The sequence below is a fragment of the Coffea arabica genome, chromosome 2e, assembly GCF_036785885.1.
Source record: "Coffea arabica cultivar ET-39 chromosome 2e, Coffea Arabica ET-39 HiFi, whole genome shotgun sequence".
Taxonomy (NCBI): Eukaryota; Viridiplantae; Streptophyta; class Magnoliopsida; order Gentianales; family Rubiaceae; genus Coffea; species Coffea arabica.
The window spans coordinates 3,765,453-3,788,418 of record NC_092313.1 but is presented as its reverse complement, the minus strand read 5'-3'; the positions used below and the strand labels follow the sequence as shown (position 1 = coordinate 3,788,418).

The following is a 22,966-nucleotide window of genomic DNA, read 5'->3' as shown; positions in this document are numbered from 1 at the left end:
TACTTAATTGTCAGATGTTAATTTCCAATAAAATATAATATTCGATGGTATATGAGTAATTTTTCTTTAATAGGACACTATAGGGATGTTAGTGTTATTTTATAAATCTTAGGGTAGACAAGTGAAATTATTAGAAATCTCGAGAAAGGTTCTAAAATTATCCCATAAAATTTTGCCTTATAAATGGCTTTCAAACAGTTTTAGAGGGCAATGGGGTAAATTCATGCATTCTAAAAATACTGTAGTTAGTCGAATTTTCAACAACAAAATGCCGGAAACTTATCTAAATTAAAAAAAAAAACTAGTAACCTTCTAGGCTCGACAAAATATTACTTATTAGTCATATAATTGCATCCAATGTCATGTTTTATCCTCCACTTTTGTTACAACAAAATGAAATAGTTGAGAGAAAATTTTGTAACATTACAAGAAGTAGACATTATATTAGTTATATTCTCTTTCTATACTAATATATTCTCTTTCTATATTAGATAGTTAAGTTTTTCAAAATATTATTTTGTTTATATTATAAGTATATTTTTAAATCATTTATTTATATTTTTAATTATCTTTTTTATTTTACGTACATGACAACATAAAAAAGTGATACAATAATTATTTTAAATAATATTTTTAATAATTACCTACCTAAACACACTTATTATGTCTCTTATTAATCAAAGTTTATTCTTTTAAACTTGTCCTAACTTGAGATGATGCAATATACACACATAATTCTTCTGTCTCATAAAGATAGGCTTATTTTCACACTTTTATACACATTAACAAAGGTAGTTAACATAATTTTCAATGTTTAGTATTTTTCTTACATGTCGGTCCTCTGTTACTTTTAAATGTTTAGAATATTATAAATATTTGCTTATTAAGATACACAATAACTATCGATATAGTGTGCCTATAATTCGAAACAAATAAAATGGTTAGAATATTATATTTGTCTATTAAGATGCACATTAACTATAGACAAAACAATAAATTTATACGTTAACTATCCTTAAAAAAAAAAAATTAAAGTATGCCTATAATTTGAAACAAATGTAAAAGGGTAAGCGAACCTATATTTATAGATGGGGGCAGTGATAATCAATAATTTGATTCTCATCTATTTTCCAATTTTAAAAATTACCCCGGGCTGTACAGTGGCGCTTTCCCGCATCCCAAACCGAACAGCCGCTTAACTGGAAAAACCCTAAACCCTTGCGCCATCTTTCATGGGCGGTTGGTCCGCATAAACCTTTGACGTCCACCGTTCTCCACCCTGCGGCAACACCTCTTTCGAATCTTTTCTTCAGTTTCCCGAAATATTTTTGAAGGAACCTATAGATATTTCAAGTACTGAACAAGAATGGGGACTTCAATAGCTTCGCAGTTACAGGCACTCAAGTCAGTGGTAAAAGTCGACACTGAGCCGCCCAAGAAACCCTTTACTCGACCTTCTATTCTATTTAATCCCAAAGATGCTGCGGACATCGACATCGACACCATTTTTAGCCTTGCTCTCTCCGGTACAACAAATTAATGTCTTTATCAATTCTCAATATTCGCTTTTGAATTATTTGCACTTCTGGAGTTTATGTGTTTATCATCGCTTTTTCAGGTTTGGAGATTCTAATTAGTAAAGAAGAGAGGTTTAGGAACTACAAGAGTACATTATTCGGTCACAAGAGTAGGGAGTTGGATAGGGAGCTAATGGGTATTGACAAAAATAATCAAATTAATAATGACATTTCTTCATATTTGAGGTTATTGTCTGACCATTTTGAATTAGTCGCTGCTCGAAGGACACTTGAGTACTTGATACGTAGATACAAGTAAGAGTTACTACTGTTATTTCCTGCTGGCCTTGTCATTATCTACGGTCTCCTGACGTTGTTTTCACTTTTGATTTTTTGCTCAAATATAGGATTCATATCTACAACCCAGAAGAACTGATTTTATGTACTTTGCCGTACCATGACACCCATGAGTTTGTTCGAATTTTGCAATTAATTGATACAGGGTGAGGAGCTCTACTTTGATCTCTTTAAATATGTGAATGCGTGCTGTGAAGTGCAACACAATTAGGTGCTTGCCATTCTGCTGCAAGTTCTGTTGTTAAAAAGGTTAAAATGGAGCAAGAGCAGCACATTGGGTGATCCATCTATGTGTGTGTATGTGTGTATACGTATGTGCTTGTGTTGTATGTGGCAAAAATCTAAAAAAAATAAATTTTGATAGTTAGAACTCCCAAATTCTGTTTGATGCAGAAATGGTAGATGGAACTTTCTGGATGGTGTCAAAGCATCAGGTGCACCACCACCTAGGAAGGTTATTGTGCATCAGTGCATGCGGGATCTGGGCGTTTTGGATGCCATTTCTGAATATGTAAGTAGCTATTTCTGTGTGTGGTGTTAATTTTTTTTGGAACTCCTGTTATAATTGTGTGAACTTTGTAAATTCTACAGGCAAGGCCAAAGAAGATTCAACCAAAGATTGCTGCTGATTTTTGTACCGCAATTATGATGGAGGTTCTGGGCTCATCGCCAGCTGTTAACAGTGATGCTCTGAGGATAATTCTTCAATATGTTCTTTCTAGACTTGAATCCAGTCCCAAAGAGAAACTGCAACAGAAGGTCTCTCTCTCTCTCTCTCTCTCTCTGGGTTTGGGTGCGTGAGGATTGGCATGTTGTGTGGGTGTGGATGTACAAGTGTGGGATCAGATGCATTGCGGAACTTGATGATATATTTTTCCCACGTTCTCGTGTCTTCATGTGACTTGGTCCAAATTCATGCCAGTTAAATTTGCATATTTTGTTGTTTGTTGTTATGCAACCTGTATTAAGAGTTGATAGAACATATAACGCTCTATGTGTAAGTACATGCACGTATGTTTGACCATATATGCATTAATTATGTCCTTTTTCTACTGATTGTGATCTCCTTGTTACTAGGCAGGGGCACTGATGATTGTTGGTTTGCTAGCCCAAAAAGTGGCATTAGCTCGTGAACCTCGTAGAGCGTTGATTCGCTTGGTCGTTGTTGTTGCTGAAGACTGTGCAAAACAGGCAAATGATTTGCAATGGGTTCGTATGTCATTGATGGCGTTGATTAATATCATTCAGGTACAATTAAACTCTTAGTCAGGCATGCTAACAAAATGAGACTATCCTGATTGGTTTGTGGGTTAAGCTTTCTGAATATGTCTTTTTCTTCAATTTAATATTCCTTTAGTATTGTTGTTCTTCCTTAAGCTCCTGGTGCAAGATTAGACACAGAAAAGCATGGAAGTTAATGCAACAAGTATTCATTGCATATAATCTGGTGATGTCATTTTGCTTTAATTTGTTTGTGATGTTATGGGGATTGTTGTTAATGTGTCGTTGGCATTATTTTAAATACTTAGATGGTGGCTAAAGAACTCTATTATGTGAAATTGGAGATATTTGTTTGATTGGTTCTGTTTACCATCTGTCAATTTCTGTCCTCACTTCCTCTTGAAATTATTAGTTGCAAAGTCTGAAGGAGATTCCCAGGAACAGTGTTGATATCCTTGTAAAAATCAGGTATTTCTCAAATACCTTTAGACTTTGGTGCATGCAGAAATACATAAAAGTAATAGATACTGTTTTCTTGGTGTGAATATCTGTTTATATCTTTCTAATGCTTAATGTATCAAGTTTTTGCCTTTGAATTTGAAGATGTATTTCAGAGGTTCTTGGTGGACTGACTGAGGAGTTCAATATTGACAAGTTCCTGACTGTGTTCCTGGACTCCCTTCTTCAGTACAGTTCTGAGTACAGGTTGGGAATTTCATGGCTTTCCAAATGTATTATGTATGTACTTCAACAAAAGTACTGTTTCCTGAATACCAAGTCTCGTACCTGCAGTTTTGCTGACCAGAACTACCATTGCACTTTGATTTCATTATTGGAGTCCATTCCTTTGAAATTCCATGTTGATCATGTGGTCTCCAAACTGCTGGAAGTATGCTCAACTATATCCAAAAAGATGGATCAGTCAAACGCTTCGGAATCAGGTTATCCTCTTTGAACATCAGAGCATTCTTTCTGCTGTTTTTGTGTCAAGATTTGTATTCAGGGCTTTTCTTTTCTTGAATTCTCTTTTTTTTTTCTTGGTGTTTATTAAGCTTTATTCTGTCTCACTGTGCAATTTGCATTTTGTAGTGGGAAGCCAACCTAAGGAAATTCTAGTTTCTCTATATAAAAAATATCCCATGGAGCTACGCCAAGCTATTCACAAGATTCTTCAGGTTTATTCGGTCTTAATTCTCTAGTTTTATTTCTATTTCAACATTATAAAAATGCAGACAGTCACATGCTAAGGCACGCACACTTGTCTACTGGTGCAAATTCATGTGTACATATTTCAATTGAACCTCTCTTTCTCCTGGAGGTAACTTGTATTGAACAAATATTCCTATTTGGTGTTGATTTTTCTGTTCCATCTAGGATACTGAAGTGCAATCTGGAAAAGATGGATCAAAACATGAAATCCTTTCCAGGATTTTAGATGGAGATGGTGATTTCTCATTAGAATTTCCTGATTCAAAAACTTGGTTTGCGCTCGAACATCCAAAGGTATCATTTCTTCCATTCAGTAAAGATGATTCAATCTTGTCCACAGCTTAGCAAATCATGCTCTCACCAGATGCAATTGACGTTTGTTTATTTCTTAGTAATTTAATTATATAGATCGATGTTATCTATTATGTCCTGGATATTCTTGACACCCAGGTTGCAGTTTTCTTGACTTATATTTTTATTGACAGGCTGAGGTACGCCGTTCTGCACTGTTGGGGTTGGATGCAGGTGGAATTCTGAGATATAAGGCTGTTAATTCGAAGGTGATATATTAATTTTTCAACATAATTGTGTAGTTTAAATTTTTTGTATGTAGCTTTTGAAATCTCCCTTTGTGGGATATTAATGTTTCATTGTCTCTGTTATTTAAGTTTTATTTTGGTGTTTGAAGTTTTACGTGTCTAGTGGATGCAAGATCCAATCTTCATTTTTGCACCCACCTCCTTTTCGCTGCTTAACACTAGCTTTATTGGCTGTTCAGATGTTCGACATTGTTCAAGATGCAGTACTGCGTCGACTTCAAGATGATGATCTGGCTGTTATTCAAGCAGCTTTAAATGTGCAGAGTCTAGATCACATGATAAGTCCTTCAATTCTTCTTGGCACCATCCAGAGTGTGCTTAGTAGATGCATTAAAATTTTGTTGATGGGTGAGTGTGCGTTGCTTTAATGCGTCCCTTGAAACAATTGCATATGGTGCATGTTCTACATTCTGTTGTTTAGTAGATGCATTAAAATTTGGTTGATGGGTGAATGCACTTTGCTTTAACATGTCCCTCGAAACAATTGCATGTGGTGCATGTTCTACATTCTGCACTGTTGAGTGGGTGATATAGGGGATAACACAGCTGATTGCATAATGAATGACATAACCTAGAAGGAACAGACATTGCAGGTTCTACATTTTTTACTTCACTGAATTTTCTTCAAGCTTGACAATTTTAATGTGCTAAATACATGTCAAGCGGGTACACTCATTTTATGGTTTCTATGCATGTAAGGACTCATAATTGTTAACGGTGACTAATCGCATAAAATAATCTGTGGCCATTTCTTTGAAGTTGGAGCTTTTAACCATCAAGTGATAGTTGGATCTGGCAAAATTTAGGGTTCAATTTCTATTTGAATATAGCCATTACAAATGTGCAAAGTAGTTCTAATGATCTGAATATGCTCACAGTTTTTAAGAAAAATTTGGATATACTTGTCATGAGTTGGTAGTGTTATCAAGTAGCATTGTATAAGTAGCACTCTTCTTAAACAGTATTTTCCGTTGAAGATATCTTTTATGCATTGCTTTTACGTTCCTGTTAAATAATGCAGGTGCATCTAATGAAGCATCTATAGCCAGTGAAGTTGCTGTGTCATGCTTGCAGCTAGCAATCACAAGTTTTAAAGATCAAGATGAATACATGAAACCTCTAGCAACAATGATTTTTCCTCTAGTTCTTATCCTACCAAAGGTTCCTTTACAGATCAGAATGATTTTTTTTTGAGTTTGCATAATTTTTCTTCTTTTGTTGATTTCTATTCTCTCTTTGGTGCCTACCTAGACACAAAGAGTGAATTTGAAAGCTTTGGAACTAGCCAAGGGATTGAAGTGGCCTTTCTATAGGAATCTAATCGGTCTTTCCTCGTCAAAGGAGGTAATTTTCCCTCAATGCCATAGCCTTGTTGCTATCTTTATTGGCCTATTGCTCTAAATTGGTCTTTCTTAACCTGGAATGTACCACGAAAAATCTTTCAGTGCAAGATATGTCCATCCACTGGATGAAAGAATTTTCCTTTCCTCTCTTTATGAGTATAATTATATTCGTTTTATTTGGAAAAGAATGGAAGTATGCTTAATTGATGTCCCTTATAATCTATCGAGTCTGAAGAAGGGTCTTGGCTGAAGTTTTTGTGGTTATAATACTTATTGGAGGGACCCTTTTGCTTTCTTTTAGTGAGTGGAAACAAATCTAGCTTTTTGGAAGTTGTGATGATAACAAAGTTAGGTACTGTTGGAGGTGGTTGTCCAAGCATGTAATCCTTCTTCGGTTGTAGACTGGAAACATGGTTATAAATGTAGCTTTAATGGTAGTTGTATTGCCCATCATCTATACCATTTTTTTTTCAGAGATTTTTTTTAGACAGGTGCACCGTCTAATTAGAAATTAATACCTGACTATATGTCTTTGATTTAAAGCTGGACATCAAGGCAAAGTGAAATCCCGTTCCTTGCTTTGAAGCTGTACTTGAATTACATTATTATCATGGAAAACACAGTAACGTTAAGTACTGTTGGCTGATTTTTTTACCTTGTTTGAGCAGACATTGTCCTATGCAATTTCTCGTATATAGATAGTTGGTATTGGGTCAAGATATCAGATATCAAGTAAAGTGGGTCATTAAAGATCTTTCTAGATATCGTCCCAAGAGTTTATGAATTACTGAGCAGTCAGATCTCAATTTGATGCAGAAATTTGGACTTGAGCGTATGTCTTCAGTAAATTTGGATAATATCGGCAAGTTAGCAGAAAATTTTCGGATGCACCATGAAGAGTTGATACCTTGGCTTTTGGAATGCTCCAGTAGATTCCAGCTATCAAAAACATTGCTCTTTTTAATCCTTTTGCAATCATTTATGGTTCCAAAACTAGGTAACTTGCTGTATCTTACTTTTTTCCTCACTGTTAGCCTATAGACTACCTGTATTGTTGGCTTCAGAAAGCTATAACTAGATGTTCTCAGATTGTGTAACAGTTCTTTCATGAGCATGTAGGAGAAATTAACAATGGTGACTGCTAATCGTTTTTGTATAACAGAAACCTATTTATTGATATTTCAACTCCTAGGCTCACTTATAACATGCAACATTTATCAGAATGTTCTCTACTTTGTTACAACTTGTGAGTGCATTGTGACTGATGTCTGTTGATCTTTTTTCTTCTAGGGGAAAAGGGGGGGGGGGGTTCATGATGTTTGTGCTAGTGGATGCTACTGATGTTATCCATTGGCCAATTGTTTGTTGATTTATTTTGGCGGTCTATTTCGAGACAGTATGAAGGTTAAATTTGGAAAAGTAAAAGGTAGGAATGAAGTTAGGTTGGACGTGGAGAGCTAATTTTGCTTAGACTTTATGTTAATGTTCTACAGAGGTCCTCCTTGACTCCCCATTTAGACGTTGCCATCTTTCGTCTTGAACACTTCTTTATCATGATGTGATTGTTTTCACCAATGATATCTTTATACTAAAGAAAAGCAATGAACTTAAGCTTATCTATAATGATTGCTAAAAGGCTGAAAATATTATTAATTGGAGGTTGAACATCTGGCCTAGTCTTCTTTTTCCTCTCTGGATGTGATGCTATTTGTGTTGAACTTAGTAGGATGTTGGCTTTCCATTTTTATTCTCCTCTGTGTTGGGTGGCTGTATGTTTATTACTTCGTGTTTTTGGTGTTTGTAACAGTATCCACAAGTCAAATTTATCTAGTTATTCTATTGATGTGTTCCAAACAGCTACTTTCCAGTCTAGAGCAAGTTCTCTCAACCTTTTTGTGTTGACTTTTTCATGAAATTCCAGATCTTTCCGTTGTCCATTATATCCCTCAATCTATAGTCGAGGCAGTTCTGAATCTTTATCTTTTTGTTTGTTAATCTAGTATAGCCTTAATAAAAATATGTCTTCATTAGAACCTTTTATTGCCAAAAGTCATGACCTAGTTTTTTGTCCTTGTATATTGTTATTTTTTAAGTTCAGTCAAACACTTTTTTTTCAAGGATTGGAGTCAAACACCGTTAGCGTGGACAATTATGCTGCGTTTTTCCTGTTGGGCGACGTTTAAAGTTTTGCCTTCTGTAGTGCATAGTGTTTATGCAAACTTTAGTCTCTAAATCTATTTGCTTCTATGCTAAACTTACACCCGCCTTTCCTATCCATTTTCTTGTTTGCCAGATTTTGTTCAGTTTTCTGCATTATATGATGCCTTGTTTCCAATCCTTCAACGTGAGTGGGAAATGTTGGAGTCAACTGGGAATGTTGCTTTTGCAGAAGCGGTACGAGACTTTAAGATTGTTTTAATTATTTTTTGTTATCAAATTTTATGGCATTTTTTTTTTAGCTATATACTACGTTGCATGGCTGATTTTGATAACTTGTTTTGCAGTCCAACTTAAGAATGCTGGATGGGGATTGCAGAATGTTTGTCGAGCGTCTATTTGACAGCAGCGTCAATGAGTTGGCTTCTGAGATCCTAGTTTGTTTATTTTGGAGATTGGTGGAGGCATTTGTTACTGCAGCACCTGACGCTGTTAGTTTTGTTGCTGATCCTTTTGACTTGTGAGTACATTTGACTTTTCTAAGTAAATTTCCCTATTGAATGTGGTCCTCTTTTGTTTTTGCAGGATAAAAATGCAATATGGTTATGCAAGCTTAAGAACCTTTATGTATTCTTTGCATCTCAGTCAAGTCAACTTTTCAAGAAGCACCTTACTCACCTTGTCACCAAGTGCAAATCCTCGTTGTCTGAGTTTCTCCCAAAGTTGTTCACTGAAGAAGGTTTCTGCTAGGCAATCCTTTTATTCTTGCTGTCATGATTGTTTGTCTTATCCTGTCAAATTTATATCTTTCATTACATGCACAGATTAGATTATTATGCATTTGCCTTTGTAAAGAATGCAGCTTATTCCTAGATTGAAAATTCTGAGTCTGATCTCTGTAGCACTTAATGATCTCTGTTGGTGATAGCTTTTTTGAAGTATAATGTTCTGAAACTATAATGTACAGATATAGAAATATTATAATACCTTTTGTAATCTGATATGCAATCCAAATGTTAGTAAGGTTAGAGCCTCGGAAATGCTTTGCCTGCATAGTATGCCATATCAGCTATGATCAATTGTTGAAAACTTCTTTATGGTTACCCATTCACTTCTTTTTCCTGTTGAGCAATTGATTATGTTGCCAGTTATTAAACTAGAAAATTTGAGTAGTTTAGCAATTCTTTTTGAGTTCAATCTGTTTTTTATCATATATGCTTTCCTTGGTTGTTCTTTTGTCACTTCCAGCCCCTTCTTTTGCAACCATTTTGTGAATTAATGGGGTTGTATTGAATTACAATTCACTCTTTTAATTTTTTAATCACAAGAGGACAGGGAAATTGTTTATTATTTGTAGGACTGCTTGGAATGATCATTAATTGCATTTTTCTCAATGTTTGGTCGTAGGTTTAAAATAATTATATCACTCTAAACTGCTAGGATTATATTTAGCAGAGTAGTATAGAAGCTAGCATACCTCCTAGGCTATAAATCTTGCAAACACTAATCTCAGTCCAATCCTGAAAGAAGTTTTGAAAGCAAGAAGAATTATGCTTCTTATGATTATTTGCATGAGTTTTGCTTTTTGCTTAGGTTTATAGATATATTAGTTGCGAACCTGATAACAAATATTGTAAAATATGTTTTACATCAACAATTTTTTGGCACATGTAGCTTATGAAAACTTTAGCATGCATAATTCTGGCAGATATTACTAGAAATATTACGCATTAAACTTTAAGTACACGTTGCTTGTAAAAGATTGGAATTATAATCATTATATGCATAAATCACATACAAAAAATTGATTGTGTTTTTGATGGTTAACCTTTGGTATTATGAAGAGCTGAAGCTTAAGGTCTTTGTTATTATTGGCATTGTGGACAGACGCTAGGAAGCTTATTTTTAGAAACAAATTGGAGTTGATATATAGAAGTAAAAGACTTGCTCTGTGAGTTAGAAGTGGTAAATTAGCTTTTTAGTGTGTTGTTTGATATGCTTTACCTATTCTATTTGTTAAAAAAAGTTTTTCTTGTAGCTTTTGAATCATAATTTCTTGTCTTTTGGACATTTTGGGTGGTTTGAAAATTTGCAGGGGTTTGTTCACGAGTCCAAGTTGAGAGTCTTCATTCCTTCGTGCATCTTTCTTCTCAGTCAGATGAGAATTTAGGAATTCAAGTGCTTGCTGAATTTCCTTCTGTTCTTGTCCCTCTGGCTAGTAATGATCAGGTTAGCACATTTTTTTTACAGCCATTGTAATCTTGACAGGAATATCGAGCACAATATAAAAATTAGTATAAGGACTGTCATATCTACTGTCCATATGCTTGTGTCCTCAACGTTTAGGATGTCAATTCATCTGGCTGAGTAAAGAACTTGTTTTTCCTTGATCAATTCCAAGAAATGGAATTTTGCAGTGCACCCCTTTGAAAGTTGTCGTCTAACTAAAGTTATCAGAGTAGCTTTTGCTTTCCATATGATGAATATTCTTCTATCTCTAGGATGTAAGGATGGCTGCCATTAGCTGCATTGAAGGATTATTTACAGTGTGGTCACGTGTTAACCCCTCTGGATGTAAAAATGGTATGACACTTTGCAATAAAGACTCCTTGGTGTGTTGCATTTGCGTGTTCTCTCTTTCTTCAAGTGGGATTTGTCTGATATAGAAAGTTATCAGGAAACGGTGCTGTTTGGGTTTACTTTCTTGGGGAGTTCTTCAGCCTGGTGGTTCAGCAGAAGAAGCTAATATTATCAGACCAGAATGTTCTTCCATCTATTTTCAAGTCTTTGTTCAGCTGCTCTACTGATAACCTTTTAGTGCAACCGAATATTGGAAAGAGGTAATTGTTAGTTCTCTTATTTGCTCATCAACATTTTTGTTATTGAATGCTACTGGATCACCTTCATTGGAATTATCTTGGCACCCAGGCATTCCCTGAACTTGGTGAAACAAGTTTCTGATTTCACCATACTGGAGAATCGAACTGTTTATGTTGCTTCTTGTTGATTTTGCTGGCATCTTCCTTAAAAATTGATACAGCATTTACTTTGGACTTTCAAAAAGCAGCTCAAACTTATTATCATTATTAGAATTTTTTTAATGGGTTTCGTTAATAAATTTGTCAATTTACTTAACGGTCCCTTTTTTATTGTCATTTCCAGGTTTGATGCGTCGACAAAGGATGACTTCCTGGTTTTCTTGTTAGGCTCAGCATTAGGGCTTCCTGCCTTTGCAAAGGTTGGATAATTGAAATGAGTTTAATCCTGCTTTCATGGTGTAAAACAATTTGATTTGTACCGAGGATTTCACTTGAACACTTACGGGTTTTGTCGCCTATGGCAGCTGAAAGTTCTTTCTTTGCTCAAAGGTTTGGGAAGTAAAGTTACAGAAATTACTGGTGTGAAATCATTGCTTCATGATCTTCTGGAAAGGCGGTACCAATATCATGTTTTGCACAATAAGTTAGGTCAGAAATTGTCAAAAACTGATGTTGACATCCTGTGCCTTCTGCTGGAGGTAAATTTCTGATATATGCCTTCTTGCAATATTTCCTATTTATTCTTTAGGATGTTATCATGAGTATTTTGTTGTCTTTGTTTTAGATTTGTACAATGCCTGCATCGCCAGTTGATGGAAATCAATTTGACGATCTTTTGCTAGTTAAGGCATTGGAGGTGAGTCACTGATATGGTAAGCTCTGCTGTTTGTTTGCCTAATAATTGAAGTAATTTACTTATGACTATGCGATTTGTTTCCAGATAAATGGAAGTGTATCTGAAGACCCAGCTGTGGTGGAGCCTTGCTTAACATTTTTGAAGAATCTTAATAGTTCTTTGTATGGAGGTTTAAAGGCTGAAACTCAGGTGCAAATCATCTGCCCTCAGGCCACTAGCTTATTATTATTTATTTTTTAACTGAATAATTAGTATAGCATTTTTCCATAGTTGTTGTATACGTTCCATATATATGTGTTAAGTGGAAAGAACAAATAGCTGATGGTTTAGTCTGAGATTATAGTGCTTTAGTTGGCATTTTCCTACTTTAGATGTGTTGTTACTTTGTGCAAAATATGCAGTTGTTAATTTGTTGTTTGTTGTACTGGTACATGTAGCTGTTTGTTTTGGATCGTTTGTGTCTGCATCAATTGTCGTAAATGGAGTTCAATATCTTGTGTTTTTTTATGTGCTATGTGGATTAACATTAGCTTATTTCACTGGTCAATTTTTATTCTCTTTAAATGCTGGTGGCTTAGTAATTTCTTATCCTTCATTCTCATTTTGGAAAACTCCAGTTTGAAATAATAAGAGATAACAAAAAATTAAGAAGAATGTCAAGAGACAATGTCAAGGTAGAAAATAGTGTGTGGTAAAATTCTATACCAATAAAAGTAATTGACTATTAAAGTCCATAAAGTGCCTTGATTGATTAATTAGATAAAAGACTTTACAAGTTTAAGTTTTTGAGCTATTAGATATTATAATGAATGATGTTCACCAAAATGATGAGCAATATGCTTGTACACTTACTTCTCAAGAGTAAGAAAATTGTCACCTTTCTTCTGCTTAATATTTATGCAGAACTAGAGTTTAACCTTTGACAACAGTCGACTATTTTGTTTTGTGAATATCTGGACTTTTTTTTCATGGAGTTGAGGAACATGAGAAATACCTACTGAATTTGGATCAACTTAGTTGTTTATTGCTTTCTTGTTTTGGAGACAATACATTGCTGTCATGAAGTTTAATTTTGGTTCATTTTTGGCAGGAAATTCTCTTCAGATCTCTTGTTATTCTGTTCCGGAGTGGGAATGCTGATGTGCAGAACTCCTCTACAGAGGCCTTGCTACGGATAAATGTGTGTTCCCGTTTATCTGAAATGTTTCTTCATTCTGCTTTTATTTTATGTCGTCTTTCTGTTGTTTGTCCTGCTGTTGAAATATTTATTTGTTTTGTGGATATTTGGTTTTAAATCTGCTTTGAAAATATTTTGATTTCATATTATAGACCTAGTGGTTTCTGGCAGAGATGGAAGAAGTGTTGATTAAATAGGTGAACTTAGATGGTTCAATAAATGGTTTCGTTGCTCATAATATGACGAGTTTCTTGGACTAGTAATCTTTTAGGTATCATGAAGGATTTAGGAGTTGAGATTTACTTAGATCAACAATTTATGGGAAATGTTTTTGTCTTGTCATTCTTGTCACATATTCATCTTGTAAGTCAACAGTTTCTGCCTCCCTGTTCTTTGCCATTTCAGTACTTGTTAGCTGAATGACTCTTTAAGGATTTGTCTACAGGTACTTTCTGTACCACGATTCACTTATTGCAAATTGGTTTATGCAGATTAGCAATTTGGTTGTGAGCAAGATGCTTGATTTCGCAGCAGGTTGTATAAGTAGTTCTAGTGGTTCTGCTGTTGCGAAGAAGAAAAAGAAACCAGTTACTCATCAGGACTCTGATATGTTAGGTGATTTGTCTCAGCAAGGAGAGATTGCAATCTCTTTCCTTGGCTCTCTGCTTGACATATTGATGTTAAAAAAGAACATGGAAAACAGGTTTGTCTAATGGAATATGAATGGCTCTACCTTATTTGCTTCCAGCTGTTGTTGATAAAGTGCTCTGATTATTCCTTTCTACTTATTGTCAAACAAATTCACTTATGCTCACATTAGTTTCCTGTTTATATGTAGATCTTCTCTTCTGGGTTCATTGTTTAAACTTCTTCATCTGATTTGTATGAGTAATGAGGGGGTGCTTGGGACAGTGGATGAAGCCAGCAAACATATCGAGGCATCATCTGGAGTCTCTCAGACTGTTTCCAGCAGTCGAGTTTACATTAAACAGGCATTGCTATTAATCTTGGAAGACATTGCTTCATCAACCGTAAAGGATTCTCCAGAACAGGTTTTTCTCTTCCACTGGGATTCAATATTGTTCAGTATCATGCAGTTGCACTTAGTTTCGACATAGTGAGTCATGTTTATGTTCAATTCCAGGATGACATTTCCCATGTGTTCGACTTGGAACTGCTGGTTAAATGTGCTAGTTTGGCAAGTGACACATCCACGCGCAATCATGTGCTCTCATTGTTCTCCACTGTTGCAAAGATCATACCAGATAAACTTTTGGACCACATTCTGGACATACTGAATGTCACTGGTGAATATGCTGTGAGCCAGGTTCGTCATTCTAGTTACAATTGTACACTTTTAACTCCCTGTGGTTTCAAAACCTATAATTTAACCCCTATGGTTTGCAATTAAAGTGAAACTGTTAGTATTTTTGTTAGATTTAATGGTCAAATTAGAATTGTCAAGATATTTCATTGAAGTTAAGATGAAATTATCAAATTGTCCTTTGAGATTAGGTAAAGATAAAAATATCAATAAGTTGGGGACGAGATCAATATTATATTTTCTTTCATCATCTTCCCAATTGTGCAATCCCTAATCTGAACACCGCAACGCAAACATGCAGAAAACCAGAACCAAAACAGATCAAACAAATTTCTTGATTTGTACGAATACGAGTATATGTGGGGACCTGCACTGTTTCACTTAAGGCTCACAAGCTGTGAATTGAATTCAAAATTTTCTTCAAACCTTTTGGTTATGTGAATAAACTTGAAGTCCACATACTTCATCTTTGGTGTGAAATTGAAAGTACAGACTCTGGGACATTGTTACAATTCTGACTTCAAGCAGCAGGGTTAGTGATAAATTCATATCTATGCCAAAAAAAAAGTGGAAAGGAGAAGGAAAGAAATAAGACTTTTAAGGTGGAGAAATGGGCAGAGGAGAAGGGTAGTGTGGAAAGTGGCAGTGGGTTTGGGGTGCTGGTGAGCCAGGGTGTGGGGTGGTATTGGAGGAGAAAGAGAGTGAGAAAGGGCGGAGGAGGGCAGTGCGAGAGAGATTATTGAGGATGGAGGAGGTGGTGGATAAGGAGGAAGAGAGGGAGAAGACTCTTTTTTCCCCTTAATATATTACTTATCCTAATAATCAAATGACCAATGTAACCTTTTGTCTACTAAATTTAACAAGAAGACTAACGGTTTCACTTTAATCCCAAACCCTAGGTGTTAAATTTTAGGTTTCCAAACCATAATGAGTTAATATTTACAATGGCTTAGCCACAAGGGTGTTTTTTGTATTCAACTTTTTTTTTGGGGTTCCTTCTTAGTTGTATGCCTGTTTTCATGCTGCATTACAACTATTGTGCCTACAGGATTGTGTTGCTTGTGTTTGAAGCATTATATGTTGGCTGTACATTTGTTTACTTCTCAACCCTCAAATCCAAGTTTGTGTTTTCTCATAGCATGTCTGAACTTAATAAAATCTCTCCTACAGTGGGATTCTTATTCACAACGTGTATTTGAAGACCTCATATCTGCAGTTGTCCCATTTTGGTTGTCAAGGACTGGTGACATGGAGAAGTTGCTTCAGGTAATCTAATTATTGGATCTTCTATGGTATGCGTGTATTCTGCAGTCGCAGTAACTGTTTGCATAGACTTGATTTTGCTTGCTTGTATTCTAATGTGGCTAGAATTTTTCTCCTTCAGATCTTTGTTGATGTACTGCCCCAAGTTTCCCAGCATCAGAGGCTCTCAATCATTGTATGCCTCTTGAGGTATAAGAAAGGAACTACTTTCGGTGCTGGTCTATAGTTTGAGCTTCTGTTTACAATCTTCTTTTACAGGAATCTGGGAGAGAGCAGAAGCTTTGGTTCGTTATTGTTCCTCCTGTTTCATTCCTTAGTCTCAAACGAGAGTCTATTCACCTTTTTTGATGGAGAGCCTTCTATAGATGCCATGATAACTGTAATCAATACAAAATGGGAGTATTCATTTGCCAGGCAATTATCTGCACAATATTCATGCATGACATGGCTTTCTTCACTCGTATTGCTGCTCCAGAGAATAGGAATCAGTCCTTGGAATGAACAACATTATATGCTGTTGGTAGTTGCAATGCAGTTTGTGTTAGAGAAACTGCAAGATCCTGAGATTTCTTTCCTGCTTGATTCAAGAGAAGATATAGATTCAATTCAGGTTTGTTTATGTTCTGTTTGATATTTTGTTCGATGAAGGATTAGGATTATTGTAGTTTATGATGAAAAGCTCAAACATAAGGAACGTGACTGGGCTTTAGATTGTCCATCCTTTGAGCTAATTTGGAACATATTTTCCCTTGTCTTAGTAGATTCTAGTACTTTCACTTATTAAGTGCTATTGTATTATTTTATGATGTTTTGATTTCATAAATTTTACATTTGGTTTGAAGCTTTTTCTGATGTAGAGAATTCAGCTTTTTGTTGCTATTGTTTGGGGGGGGGGGTGGGTTTTATTGGTGAGATGTATCAGTCATTGCCATTGGTTGAGAGGCTTACAGAGGTGCACTTGACAATAATACATTATACATCCAGTTTTTAAACCTTTTGTGATCCTTGTATAGGTTTTCTTGGTCGAATTCAATGAAGATACTGAATCAATAGACTTGATTGGTTCTTACACAAGGATGTTTGAGTGATGCAAATTTCGATCAACATTTTCTTGGTTGAAGGGCCATTCATCTGGCTTTTTTATCTTGGAACTATATCCTTCGGTTAATACTACAATGAACATCAAGTCTTCATATTTATTACTTAATCTGTAGTGATGGAATTTGATCTTCAGTACCATGTCTGGAATTGAGGGACTTGTCACATTGGTGCTGCTGTTTTGCCAGATGGAGTCTTTTTTTTTTTTTTTTTTGTTTAGTATATAATCCTCTTGTGTTCCTCTTGTTTTTGCTCAATTCTCAAGTATTGTATCAAGAAAGACAGTCTTATGGAGCAATTGATTCCCTCCATGTGCTGTAACTTTGACCTGAATGTTGTATCTTTGCTCTGCAGACAACACTAGGAGCTCTTATGGAGCAAGTTGTTTATCTTCTACATTGGGTTAATGCACGAAAAAAGCGAATAGGTGTTTCTCTGGCTACAAAAAATGGACTAAAGGACCACTGTCGTGTTGTTTTGAAGACTATTGCTGAGGGCCTGGTACCGTTGTCATACTTCAAAGTGATCATTCAATTGCTGAGACATGATGACAAAAATGTGAGAAAGAAGGTAAGAGGAGTCTCTGTGTTGTCTGGTAATGGTGGTTTTTTGTGTCTGTTAGAGAAATTTCATTCTCTCTTGAATAATGTCAACCCTGCCTTCTCAGTTTGTATAGTTGATTTATGCTTCACTACTTAATTGGTTTACTTTAACACGAAGGATCATGTGATATTTATGGTAGACAATCAGCCCTTTGATTTTGATGATGGTGATTTTGTTAGATTGTTTACCGAACGTTTAAGCTATGTGGTGCAAGTAGTCATATGCAGAGTCTTGTACCTATTTCCTCTTTTTTTTCCAATCAGCATGCCTGTGTTTCTATGGATTCCTTTTTGCTTGCTCTCTAATTCACATATATTAATATGTTCTCTTGTGGAAACAGGCTCTTGGGCTTCTATCTGAAAAGGTAAAAGAAAGTGGCACCATCAACAAACTTCAGGAAAGACGGCAATCTAAGAGAAGCCTTAGAAACTCATGGCTTCACTTTGATGAGAGTGCACAGATATCCTTTGATGAATTGTGTTTGGAAATATTGAAGTTAGTTGATGGTTCAGATGATAACTCGGGTGGTGCTTCATTGAAACTCACTGCTGTTTCAACATTGGAAGTATTGGCCTACAGATTCCCCTCGGATAATCCAATTTTTGGCATGTGTCTCAAATCTGTCAGTAAAAACATCTGTTCAAACAATTCTGCTGTTTCTTCTGGTTGCCTTCGTGCAACCAGTGCTTTCATTCATGTACTTGGTCCGAGGGCCCTGTCTGAGCTCCCTGGTATCATGGCATGCATGTTCAGCAGATCACGAGATATTTCTGTGCCTGTTGCAGAAGAATCCAAAAGTCATGATGTCAGTTCTTCTACTGCATCGAGAACTATGAGGGACTCTGTTTTCTTGTCTGTCCTCATTAGCCTAGAGGCTGTTGTCGATAAACTTGGTGGTTTCTTAAACCCATATCTTGGTGATATTCTGGAACTTCTTGTGTTGCATCCTTGGTATGCTTTTGCAGGAGATGTCAAATTAAATTTGAAAGCTGATGTGGTTCGGAAGCTTGTAACTGATAAAATTCCTGTAAGTTTTTCCATCATAATCTTTTGCACCTCCTATATTATGGAGCAATTCTGAACCTGTTCTTGGCCATATTTCCTTGAGCAGGTTCGACTTCTACTTCCTCCTTTGCTGAGGATATATACTGATGCTGTAAAGTGTGGAGGATCAAGTGTGTCTGCTGTATTTGAAATGCTTCAGAATATGGTGACTGCAATGGATAGATCTACTATCAGCACTTATCATGTGCAAATTTTTGATCTTGGTCTGCTGGCTCTTGATCTTCGTTGTCAGCATCCTGATTCGATCAAAGATATTCATGTTGTGGAGGAAAAAGTGATTAGTTCTATGGTCTCTCTGACTATGAAACTTACAGAAACAATGTTCAAGCCACTTTTTGTAAAGAGTATTGAGTGGTCAGGATCATACACGGAAGAAAGGGAGGGAAGAAAAACTATTCAGCGTGCTATATCGTTCTATGATTTGGTGAATAAACTTGCTGAAAGCCATAGGTAAATCCATTTGCTCATACTTGCAACATGAACGTTTTCTTAGATTTCCATTAAATTTTGTATTAATAGGTGATACATAAGCCAGTAAATTATTTTCCAGAATTACAAGCTGAAGTTACTTGGCAATGCATGCTAAGGTCAAGCTCAGTCATAGGATACACCATAAGTTGCTTTTTAGTACTTTACCAGAAGTTAACACTTTGACTAGGATTTCGGTTTATGATCTCTGAAATGGAATGCTTTTTTCTTACTTCTATTTAAGTTGTTTCCATATTTGATTACGACAGCAGGTTGAAGATGTTAGGGAAAAGATTACAAGATTGTCACATTTGTTTCATGGGCTTCCAGCAGTCTAGTGATCTTTAATTTGTTGCACAAAACAATTAAATCATTTTATAGGGAATATTCTGATATATAAATAGAGATAATTTCAAAAACCTCCCTTGAGGTTTTTTCTAATCACACCTAACACCCCTCAAGTTTCTAAAATCACACTTAACACCCTTAGAATGACAACCTTTGTAACATGTCAGCCCTTTTATGTAAAATAATATTAAAAAATATATTTAGTAGAGGGACTATAGTATTCTTCCAATTTTGCCCTTTTGTAAGTTGATTTTTTAATTTTGGAAGATGAAAATAAAAACAAATAGGACTGCAATATTTACATAGAAATTGAGGGGGTGGAAGTACTACAACTGCTGAATTGTATAATTTTTGTAGATTCATATGACCATTATAAGATCTGTGCCAAAGTTTTGGATAGAATGCAAATAAAATTTTTTGAATACTATTTGTTAACCAATTTTTCAAAAATATTGTTTTTGATAATTGAACACCATTATAGGTATATTTAATATTATGCATTATTCATGATTTCAACTGCATCCTAGCCTTTTTCTTCTCCAACTGAATGATTTTTTCAATTTTTATGGCATTTTGTTATTACTTTTAAATAATCGAACATAAATGTTTTTTCTTTTTTCTTGCATTTTCCTGCATAAGAAATATGAAAAGGGCAGAAAAAGAATCAACTTGTGTTTATTTTCATCTTCTAGTTTTCAAAAATCAACTTGCAAAAGGGCAAACGTAGAAGAATATATTAGTCTCTCTCCTAAATATATTTTAATACTATTTTTATTACAAAAGTTGTCATTCTAAGGGTTCTAAGTGTGATTTCAGAAACTTTAGGTGTGATTAGGAAAAACCTCAAGGGAGGTTTCTGAAATTATCCCATATAAATATACATATACATGTGTGTTTGCGTGTCTGCATAGAATTTTAACTGATAAACTAGTAGTTTTTGGCTGCTTTCACGTATATTGCTTCTAAATGTTGTTTTCTGGTCTCTTCTTGTTTTAGATGGGTTGTAAGTCAAGCCCCCTTCTACAAATATTGTCATGTATTTTGGGTCACACATTTGGTGTTCTTCCGGGTTTATTTGCAATACTATGAGGTCCAAAATCATTGTTAATATTCAAAATATGCCCTCTCCGACTGTTGGGGTGTCTCATATTTGCCGTCACATCATTTTTGGGGGAGCCTTAGTTTGGAAATCTTTATTGTAGAGCTAGATAATCTTCTGAAAGGCTAGTCTAAAGAGTTCAGGGACTGGTATATTCTTTTATGTAGAGCTATGTTGCAGGTGGTGGAATAAATTTTCCTATCTCATCCTTTTTGGGATGACCAACCAGAAGGGACTACAGTAGAATATTACCAATTTCCTGACTAAATGTTCTTATTGATTCGTTGTACCTAGGTATTCAAGCAAAACTTGAGAACTTGTGTTTTGCACACGAGTTTTTCTTTGATCCAATGTTTAAGGAGTTGTAAATTTTCTCCTTCAGTACAATTATCTTTTATTTCTAGCTCTATTGTTTGTTTTATCTTGAGATGATCTTGGTTGTTGATTGTGAAATTTTTCCATCAGATCATTGTTTGTTCCTTACTTCAAGTACTTGCTCGATGGTTGTGTGCATCATCTCAGTGAAGATACGCAAGTTACTTTAACTAGAAAGAAGAAGAAGGTGAAGCTTCAGGTGGCAGTGGATGAGAAAAAAGACTCAGGCGATGAATTATCTGTTGGACTGTGGCACCTACGGGCATTGATTTTATCATCGCTGCATAAATGTTTTCTTTATGATACTGGGAACCTTAAGTATCTTGATACATCAAACTTTCAGGCAATCAGATCCTCCTCATTTTTTTTTATCCGTTCCTTCTTTTACTTTAATTAGTTCCCTTGGAGAGTAGCAGGCATTATGTACAACTACAGACAGTTTAATTTCCTCAGTGTTTGTAATCTCAGCAGCGTCTTTATCTACAGTATAGTGTCTGGCTTGTTGCTGCTCTCATTAGTTTACTTTTTTGGTTTCTTTAGGTCCTCCTGAAACCAATTGTCTCGCAGCTTCTCAAAGATCCACCGTCTTCTCTAGAACAGCATCCTGATGTACCATCCATAAAGGAAGTCGATGATTCATTGGTCGCTTGTGTTGGCCAGATGGCTGTTACTGCCGGCTCTGACCTTCTCTGGAAGCCCCTGAACCATGAGGTGATGACAAGCATTTAATTGTTCAGTTACTGCATAGTCATCTTTATTAAAAATGGAAATGTCTTAGTACATTGCTTAATCTTCCTAGTAATGTGCTCGCGCTTGTCTTTACATTTTGAAAAATCTATGCAGGTGCTGATGCATACTCGAAGTGAAAAGGTACGGGCCCGCATGTTGGGTCTGAGAATTGTCAAATATCTGGTAGAGAATCTAAAAGAAGAATATCTGGTATTCCTACCGGAAACCATTCCATTCCTTGGCGAGGTGCTTGAGGATGTTGAATTACCTGTAAAAACTCTTGCGCAAGAGATACTTAAAGAGATGGAATTCATGAGTGGTGAAAGTCTTCGACAATACCTCTAATGTTGTGCACTTAAACAAGTGCCTTTGGAAATGTCTTCACCGAGCGAGTTAAAAACCAAAATTTTGGCGATGTACCTCATATTTTTGAAGCTATAGGCTTGATAGTTTCTTGTACATATTGACGACACAATTGTGTAGGAATTTGTGCAGGCTATATAGCTGCTTTTCCAGTTTTCTCAGGGTAGCACTTTTGTGGGGTTAGTTTTGTTTTCCTCTTTTACCTGTACGAATAGGCAAATTTGCTGGAGGACCACGGTTGTTGGATTTGGTAATATGTGAATATTTGCCAACTTGTCTTCACGAACATTGGTATGGGTTCCTTCTGACATGTACTCCAAGGCAGATCCAATAAATAGAATTACTCGTAAAATAGTCGCGCTTAATTTATGATAATGGTAAAAATGCTGCCTGAATATATATGTTAAAAAGGAAATATCCGTAGCTGTTGATTCATCTTGTCTGGCATTGGACCATCAAAAAGTTAAATCCTGTCTTCATCACAGCTATAATTTCGGGTCTGTTTCTGGGCCTTTCATTGATAAATTAGCATTTTGAAACCAGTGCAATTCTCAACTTCGAACATACTGGATTCAAGTCTTATTATGCGCAAGTCTTTTGTTGTTTATATGTGCACTTGATTTCTGAAAATTAGATGATGATAAAAGACATAAAAATGTCTGCTACTACTAGGATTCTTCTAGTCACAGAACTGAATTTTCATTGATACCGTGGATTGATTATCAATGTATCGAGGGGTTAATCCTTGCACTCTTGAATTGTATCCAAATTTTTACTTTGGTTCGTGATGCAAAATTTGAACGCTTTATTCTATAAAATCTCAAATCCATTCTGACTTTTATTAGTCTAATCGTTCATTGAATATACAGAAGTAATGGAATGATTGCTGCATTCTGTTAATAGCATATTTTTGCATAATAAGGTAACAAGAGTAGCATATATTCTGGGTGGGTATATTACAATGCATTGTGTTAAA

At 35.6% G+C, this 22,966-nt stretch overlaps 1 protein-coding gene across 4 annotated transcripts; it reads left to right on the top strand.

Annotated features, from left to right (window-relative positions):
• The first annotated feature begins 1,225 nt into the window (after positions 1–1,225).
• On the top strand, positions 1,226–22,262 carry LOC140036512 (uncharacterized protein At3g06530-like). 4 transcript variants are annotated; one of them, XM_072078200.1, is made up of 39 exons: positions 1,226–1,526; positions 1,619–1,832; positions 1,925–2,020; positions 2,268–2,385; positions 2,466–2,633; positions 2,952–3,122; positions 3,508–3,563; positions 3,699–3,800; positions 3,888–4,036; positions 4,185–4,270; positions 4,470–4,598; positions 4,790–4,864; positions 5,083–5,251; positions 5,925–6,064; positions 6,155–6,247; positions 7,063–7,243; positions 8,540–8,640; positions 8,751–8,894; positions 8,989–9,142; positions 10,499–10,632; positions 10,905–10,986; positions 11,081–11,243; positions 11,566–11,641; positions 11,747–11,920; positions 12,007–12,078; positions 12,163–12,267; positions 13,169–13,258; positions 13,747–13,958; positions 14,094–14,307; positions 14,400–14,582; positions 15,750–15,845; positions 15,964–16,031; positions 16,101–16,452; positions 17,295–17,510; positions 17,884–18,570; positions 18,655–19,058; positions 20,989–21,241; positions 21,439–21,609; positions 21,742–22,262. In XM_072078200.1, exons 1-39 carry the CDS (start codon positions 1,367–1,369, stop codon positions 21,970–21,972), a joined length of 6,489 nt encoding a protein of 2,162 aa, XP_071934301.1. In that variant the 5' UTR covers positions 1,226–1,366; the 3' UTR covers positions 21,973–22,262. The 4 variants fall into 4 exon arrangements, with proteins under 4 accessions (XP_071934301.1, XP_071934303.1, XP_071934302.1 ...); XM_072078202.1 differs by lacking the exons at positions 1,619–1,832; positions 1,925–2,020; XM_072078201.1 differs by lacking the exons at positions 1,226–1,526; positions 1,619–1,832; positions 1,925–2,020 and adding an exon at positions 2,149–2,171.
• The last annotated feature ends 704 nt before the right edge of the window (positions 22,263–22,966 follow it).

Excerpts from the sequence above, each read along its gene's own strand:
- LOC140036512 (XM_072078200.1), top strand. The coding sequence starts at position 1,367 with ATGGGGACTTCAATAGCTTCGCAGTTACAGGCACTCAAGTCAGTGGTA. Across the intron at positions 9,143-10,498 it reads AAAGTTGTTCACTGAAGAAG|GGGTTTGTTCACGAGTCCAA; the intron begins GTTTCTGCTAGG and ends GAAAATTTGCAG. Across the intron at positions 17,511-17,883 it reads ACAAAAATGTGAGAAAGAAG|GCTCTTGGGCTTCTATCTGA; the intron begins GTAAGAGGAGTC and ends TTGTGGAAACAG.